The sequence below is a fragment of the Salvia splendens genome, chromosome 18, assembly GCF_004379255.2.
Source record: "Salvia splendens isolate huo1 chromosome 18, SspV2, whole genome shotgun sequence".
Classification (NCBI taxonomy): Eukaryota; Viridiplantae; Streptophyta; class Magnoliopsida; order Lamiales; family Lamiaceae; genus Salvia; species Salvia splendens.
The window spans coordinates 4,135,285-4,142,671 of record NC_056049.1 but is presented as its reverse complement, the minus strand read 5'-3'; the positions used below and the strand labels follow the sequence as shown (position 1 = coordinate 4,142,671).

The 7,387-nt window shown below is 37.0% G+C and overlaps 2 protein-coding genes across 2 annotated transcripts; one reads left to right on the top strand and one right to left on the bottom strand.

Moving 5' to 3' along the window:
• Positions 1–1,714: 1,714 nt before the first annotated feature.
• LOC121777071 (cytochrome b561 and DOMON domain-containing protein At5g47530-like) lies at positions 1,715–3,328 on the top strand. The gene is made up of 2 exons (XM_042174207.1): positions 1,715–2,424; positions 2,574–3,328. Exons 1-2 carry the CDS (start codon positions 1,813–1,815, stop codon positions 3,147–3,149), a joined length of 1,188 nt encoding a protein of 395 aa, XP_042030141.1. The 5' UTR covers positions 1,715–1,812; the 3' UTR covers positions 3,150–3,328.
• A 33-nt stretch (positions 3,329–3,361) lies between these two features.
• Positions 3,362–6,270, bottom strand: LOC121777073 (inositol monophosphatase 3-like). The gene is made up of 12 exons (XM_042174209.1): positions 6,135–6,270; positions 5,981–6,036; positions 5,824–5,874; positions 5,428–5,508; positions 5,220–5,323; positions 5,046–5,130; positions 4,699–4,753; positions 4,575–4,618; positions 4,287–4,355; positions 4,077–4,177; positions 3,928–3,984; positions 3,362–3,602 (listed from the first exon to the last, which is right to left on the bottom strand). Exons 1-12 carry the CDS (start codon positions 6,145–6,147, stop codon positions 3,506–3,508), a joined length of 813 nt encoding a protein of 270 aa, XP_042030143.1. The 5' UTR covers positions 6,148–6,270; the 3' UTR covers positions 3,362–3,505.
• Between the last annotated feature and the right edge of the window lie 1,117 nt (positions 6,271–7,387).

The window sequence follows — 7,387 nt, the reverse complement described above, 5'->3', positions numbered from 1 at the left end:
CGTCCCACATTTGTTCGTGAATCTCGCGTCGATTCTGTATTTGATTCTTCAATTATAAAATAGAATTATTTGTATGAACGGTAGTAGTACAATTTATATGATACTACTACTAGTAATGAATATACTTGTCAGAATATAATTCGATTGATTTGGTTAGAGATACTAGATACTACTACTACTAGTATATAATTCGATGTAAACCATATAGTGATCATAAACATGCCGATTGGAATCAAAAGGCATAAATACTGTTTCGGTGAAAGGGAAATTGGAAAAATATTGCATATGAATCTTCTTCAATTTTGCATTTACGGCAAAGATATAATTATAATGTGAGTTACGCGGTTTCTAGTAATGGAGTCATTTCAATTGACTAATTTAATTATAAAAATATAAATAAAGATGTGTAGCAGATAAATTAAAACAGAATGAAGAGACAAAGGGGTCGTCCATCTCTACTAAATCAAGCCCTGTAAACATCAATCAAATTATCACAAATCTTTCCATTTATTTTGCATCATAGGAGTATATATTATTTAATTATTTATGTATACATGTGTTACTAATTGAAAAGTCGAGAATAACTGAGACATCATTTGATACTCGAGGAGGTACTGTTAATAATTTATCTTTGGTTCTTAATTATAAATTCACTGTAAATCATGCACCTAATCCAACATAAAATACAGTTGTAAAACTTACAACTATGATTTGACTCTCCTTTATTTCTGCAATTATTAACTAGTAAAATTACAAAATGATCCTTATTTGATTTTAAATAAATTAATTATAATTGAAATAGATATTTAGGCATATTGAATTCATTGTTTACTATTATAAGAAATTATAATCAGGACATAACAATTAGTGCATATATATGTTGATGATTTTAGTTGGTTGTTGATTCGAATAAAAGTGATCATAGGTTGTGATGAAGGTCATGCTTATCTATATGTGATGATGAGAAAATTTCACACGGCAGCAATGATTGTTTTTCCAGAAACGTGAATTGGTGATGAATCAACTATCAAGAGACTCTACCTTGCATGCTCATCTCTAATAATACTATCACAAATAATTTTGATGCGATCATATGTAAAATAGTATCAATGTCACTAATCACTATAAGTCTTGTGTGACTTCAGTCTTCCACTTTTAAATTAATGACGCGTTGGATAACTAGTATTCCCTCTAACCCCCCCAATTAGGAGTCCCTTTTTTTGTTTCGGTATATTTACGAATAAGAGTTCTGGTTCATTTATACTATAAATGTCATTCCACTTACATTTCATTTAAAATAAATATATGCAAGTGAGATTCGTATTCCATTTAACTTTTTCCATCTACTTTTCTTAACATTTATTAGAACTCATGTCGAAAGAAAATGCAATCTCTAATCATAGATAGGGCGGAGCCAGGATTTCATTGTAAGAGGAGTAAAATTAGAATATAGGATATTTTTGTCGTTCTTATCACCATATTTACCCGAGTAGTGCTTTATTGCGTGTCGCTGAACTTCCAAATGAAAGCATGAAATTGGGTGGTTGAAGTTTAGAAGGGTGGTTGGAAACTAAAACAAATTAGGATACCAAATATATTGGCAGATGCAATTATCTGAATAAAACAGCACCAATTATTTCGTCACACTTCCTTTACCAAACTGTAACTACTCTTGTCCCCACCTTTCCCCTTTTATAAAAACACCTCTCCCTCCATTCCAAAACCACCTTGATCAAACTCAAAACTCAAGCTCTATCCCTTCAATTCTCACAAATTCCACAACATAAATAAAACCCAAAATCTCATTCCTACATGATGTTGAGGATCCTCTCTTTCATCCTCCTCTTCTCTCTCCACATATACTCATCCCACGCCCAATCATGCGCCACCTACAACTTCGCCGGCAACCGGATATTCAGCCACTGCGCCGACCTCCCGAACCTCAACTCCTTCCTCCACTGGAACTACGACGACTCCGCCAAGACCGTCCAAATCGCGTACCGCCAAACGGGGGTGGCGGCCACCAGATGGGTGGCGTGGGCGATCAATCCCACCGGGAGAGGGATGGTCGGTGCGCAGGCGCTTGTCGCGTTCCGGAAATCGGACGGCACCATGAGGGCCTACACGTCGCCGGTGAGCAGCTACCAGACGCAGCTGGCCGAGGGGGATTTGAGCTTCCCGGTTTCCGACCTGTCGGCGACTTATGCCGGGAATGAGTACAACATCTTTGCCACGCTCAAACTCGATAACGCGACATCCACGGTGAATCAAGTGTGGCAGGAAGGCCCCCTCTCCGGGGATTCTCCAGCGAGGCATCCCACCACTGGCGCCAATGTTCAGTCAACCGGGGACTTGAATCTTTTATCCGGACAGACGGGAGGGACGACATCCGGAACAGTCGACTCGAGGACTAAAAAGAAGAATGTGAGTTTTTTTTTATTCAAGTACTGATTTACCAGGAACTGATATTGATGTATTTACGAACTGAATGGTACAACGTTGTCATTTTAAGAAGAGTTCTTAAATGAACCATCTCCTTTATGTATCTTGAACTTAAATTTGAAACGATGCAGATTCACGGAGTGCTGAATTCAGTGAGTTGGGGAATACTACTGCCAATCGGGGCTATTACAGCAAGGTACCTGAAAGTATTCCCGGCAGCCGATCCAGCGTGGTTTTACCTACACGCCCTTTTCCAGAGCTCGGCCTACATCACTGGAGTTGCAGGCTGGGCCACCGGCCTCCAGCTAGGTAGCCAGTCTGCCGGGATCACATACACGGCCCACAGGATCATCGGCATTGTTATCTTCTGCCTCGCGACTCTTCAAGTCTCTGCTCTGTTTCTGAGGCCCAAGAAGGAGCACAAATGGAGACTCTATTGGAACATCTACCACCACTTCAGTGGATACTCTGTTATAGTCCTCAGCATTGTCAACATTTTCAAGGGCTTCGACATCCTACACCCTGATCAGAAATGGAGGAGATCCTACGTTGGGGTCCTGATCGGTCTGGCTGCTCTCGCTGCCATTCTCGAGATCTACACATGGTATGTCGTCTTAAAGAGGAAGAAGTCGAGCCGCCCCGACAAGATGTCCAATGGAAACAATGGCTATAATGGATATGGTGCAGGTGATCAAGATAGAGTATGAAGGATAGGTTAATGTTTGTTCTGTTTTGCTGTTGTTGGTTTTTGGTAGCCAGCTTTTGATGTTTCCATGATTTTCTACTCTGTCTTTAGTTTTTTATTTAGATTTATGTTGGATAGTTATATATGTTCATTATTTATTTGGTCATTTGGTACTAATACATGATTATATTCTCTTCCCCACTTTCTCAATTTTCACAAGAAGGAATTCTTCCATAATAGAAATTATATATGTTTTGTATAAAATGTAAAAATAATAGTATGGGTTTAAGCCTCATCCAATAAGAAGAATAAGCAAGAAAGTAAATGATATGTGGTGCTACAGAGGTGTGGTGTGACAAGAAACTCAACTGGCCATCTCTATTCTGATTGTTTCAGAGCATCAACAAATGCATCCTTTAGAAAACCATTTGAAGCTGCTACACGTTGAGCAGTGATGTCGAATTCCTTGCCGGAACTGTTGAAGAATGAAAGCATATGATTATTTGGTGATAAGAGAAACTTCATAACCTATTTTTCACAACCTAAAAGTTGTTTTTTTTTTTGGGTAAATTGCTATTATGCATCCAAATTATACTCTTAATTTTTTGTGTTGTCGTATGAACTTTCCGGTTCTTGTTGGCTGCTATCTAGTGCTACTTCCGGCAAAATATGTGAGAATATTCCTTGCATATTTTGCTGGTGGTGGCTCTAGATGGAAACTTAAAAAACATGTATAGTTCTGTTGGATGGCGTAAACAATTCACTATTGATTTGAAGGAGTTTGAAGGCTCGTCACTTACGGATCAAATACATGCCCTCCGGCTTCAGTTAGAATTACAGCTCCAGCTGCTACATCCCTGAAAAGATATAACCGACGTTTAGTAGTTCCTTGGAAAAATACTAGTAACATATGAGGTCTAATTTTTATATAGAAAACGTAAAATCTTACCAGGGCCCACCAAAACCTACTTCATAGAACAGATCAAGCCTTCCACATGCAATTCCACAGAGATTTAAGGCACAAGAGCCACTCATCCGAAGTGACCGAACCTGATTAAGAGAAAACCCAAGTCATGCGTTTAAGCCATCTATCAGAATCACAGAAACAATTACTAAAAATCATCATCAACACTCACAAGACTGCCAATAGTGAGCATACCTTGAAGAGTAAGCTATTGATCCTATTTGTGGATGCATCCAAGGTGGCCTTGTCACGCTTGGTACCCGCCTGCCATTATAATATAGACAAATTTGATGAGGTTCTAACAAGCAGAATTACCTAAACAAATATTCGATGAAGCTAATAAGTGAAGAATCCAACAAGTAAAGAAGAATGAGGATGGACCAGCTTCCGAGTGATTCATAATCTCTTCACTAATTAATTGAATACACGCCGTATTTCAGTCTGTCAAACAGTCACTATTCTGCAATATGTATAGCTAAGTACCTCTGTTGCAAGTAGAGACTTAACGAGCTCAGTTTGTGAAGATGCTGAATTTTCAAAATACAATATCAGTGATCACATTGAAATTAATGTTCTTAAAAAGTATCTACAAGGAGAATTGATTTACCTTTAATAGATTTTCCGTTGAGGAAAGCACCTTTTCCATGAATTGCAGTAAAAAGCTGACATCAGAACGTAAAGCACAGTAAATAAAATTTCTGTTGAAACAGCAATGCATGCCATATATATTCTTATAACAACAGGTGGTAGTGGCTAGAATGATTAGAACGGGTAATGACACGAACACTACAAAGAGTAGGGATGCAATACTTTGAGCATGACGAGAATAGCTATAATTGGAAGTGTATAAGAACTTCTCAGATTATCAATTCCTAACAACAAGTCAAGATATAAAATATGATCATTAACAGAAGTTAACCTCTACTACTAGTGCTTAGCAGCTGTAAAATTTACCTCATCCATTATCGGGTTGTAGACGACACCCACTTTAGGAATTCGTCCGATTGTGAGTCCAATAGATACACATACAAATGGGAACCTGCAATCAACTATCAACCTCATTTAACTACTATAACCAGGAATATGAGAAACTGTCCTCAAAACAGATTAAATAGATATGGCACTTGCCCATGGACAAAGTTAGTCGTTCCATCTAGAGGATCAACGATCCAAGTTGGTTCATCCGTCAATTCAGTCACACCACAGGCAGCAGTTGTTTCTTCCCCAATGAACTAAAGATGAACAACAATAATGTCAAGAGTAACAAATCATGCAGTGAAGAAGATTCAATACCATTCCAACACAGGAAGCAAAACCAAAAAACAGTTCGGTTCACCTTATGGTCAGGATATTGCTGTTTTAGCGAACTGAATATGAGTTCTTCGCATGCCTTGTCAGTCTCTGTGACCAAATCCACCTACATACATAGAAAGAAATGGATGACTGACAGAAACCTGAATATAGGAAACCTTAGAAGCTAACAATAGAACCCAAGCTCCTTGTATTTCCATCCACATTTGTAGCATGCAAACCAAACATATCTTCTTCTAAATAAAAGTCCCCATTCTAAAATTATAGCTTTTCATGAAGCAGATGATGCATTCCCAATTCAAAGAAGTGATTGCAAGATAACAGATTATTCAAGATTCATCAATTTTCTCCACAAAATCAAAGAAACAACTTCACAAACTTCCCAAAATGAGTTAAATCATTAAAGAAACGAATATTTTACCAGGCCTTTGTGCTCGACAAGCTTGGTCTCATAGAAGCCACGACGAATTATCTACAATCCAGTTGAATTCATAAATAATTAGATGATTGAGAATCAAATTCATGAGTAATTAGATGATTGAGAATCAAATTCATAAGAATTAGGTACAGAAACTCACCTCTCCAGCTTTCTTGGCAGCTTCGACCGCCTGGGCCAAGAAATCCTCAACCGAACCTGAAATCCGATAAACTATCAGCAAAGGTATGGAAATTCAGAGAGAGATACATTGTGCACATAATTGAGTGCGCGAGGGAAAATGATAGGAGTCGCGCCTTTTTCCGCCATTTTTGTTTTTCTTCGAGGATTGGGAAAATGCAGATTTGGTGGTTGGAGCTTCTTCTATTTCCACTTAGACGATGACTGATGCTAATTTCTTTTTCTTTTTTTTATGTGGAAAACGAAAACAGAGAGACAGATCTATACAACAAATTTTAATTTCAGAAATAACAAATTTAATATTTCTGATTTTGTAGATTAGTAACTTTATTAATTATTTTTATCTAAAATATTTACTACAAAGTGAATTTACTCACTTTAGTACTTAAGAGCATCCACAGCGGAGAGCACACCGCTGTCCGTTCGTCCATGCCAGCGGCACGTCACCGCTGTCCGCCGCTGCGCTCTTGCCGCTGTCACGGCGCTGCTCTTAGCTAAGAGCACGTTCGTGCCAGCGAGCAGGGCGATGTGGCACGTTTCTATTGGCTGTTGACATTTTCTTTTTTTCTTTTTTTTAAACAAAATTGAAAATAATATCAAAAATTTTAAAAATATATATATTTGGATTCCCAAAAATATACAGATTTTATTACCATTTTTTTAAAAAAAAAATTTTGAATTTTTTTTTTAAAAAATTAATCCCAAAATCATCTATAAATACACATATTCATCATCCATTTGGGCGAAATTCGGCCACGAGCAGTGTTTTTTTTTATTTTATGAATTTAATTATGTAAATTTTTTTAGGATTTAAATTATGTAATTTTTAATTTTTAAAACTTTAATGAATAAATTTTAATTTTTAGGATTTTAATTATGTGATTTTTAATTTTTTTGTAATTTGTAATATTATTCCGATTATTTTTAATGCATTTTAATATTGTGGAAATATTTTTATTTAAATTGAATAATAGAATGGTGGGACCCTTGAGCATGTCCTTGCAGAAGAGCATGGATGTGGGTGTTGTGCTATTGCCTAAGAGCATGGAGTAAAAGTGGGTCCGGGCCCACATCTGTGCTCGTTGGCAAGAGCACGGATGTGGATGCTCTAAATGAATGAATATGATCACTTGGATTCGAAATCTTATACTCCCTCCGTCCCCAAAAGAATATGCATTTTGAATTCGACACGGATTTTAATGTAAAAATTGATAAATAAGAGAGATGTATAAAGAAAAAGTAATTAAAGTATTGTAAGTGGAGAATGTGTCTCACCTCATTAGAGAGAAAAAACTTTTCAAAATTAGAAATTGAATATTCTTGTGGAATGAACTAAAAAGGAAATAATGCATATTCTTGTGGGATGAAG

Coding starts and splice junctions, on each gene's coding strand:
- LOC121777071 (XM_042174207.1), top strand. CDS start 1,813: ATGATGTTGAGGATCCTCTCTTTCATCCTCCTCTTCTCTCTCCACATA. Junction 2,425..2,573: donor CGAGGACTAAAAAGAAGAAT/GTGAGTTTTTTT, acceptor GAAACGATGCAG/ATTCACGGAGTGCTGAATTC.
- LOC121777073 (XM_042174209.1), bottom strand. Junction 5,131..5,219: donor ACGACTAACTTTGTCCATGG/GCAAGTGCCATA, acceptor AGTTGATTGCAG/GTTCCCATTTGTATGTGTAT. Junction 3,603..3,927: donor GGAGGGCATGTATTTGATCC/GTAAGTGACGAG, acceptor ATTCTTCAACAG/TTCCGGCAAGGAATTCGACA.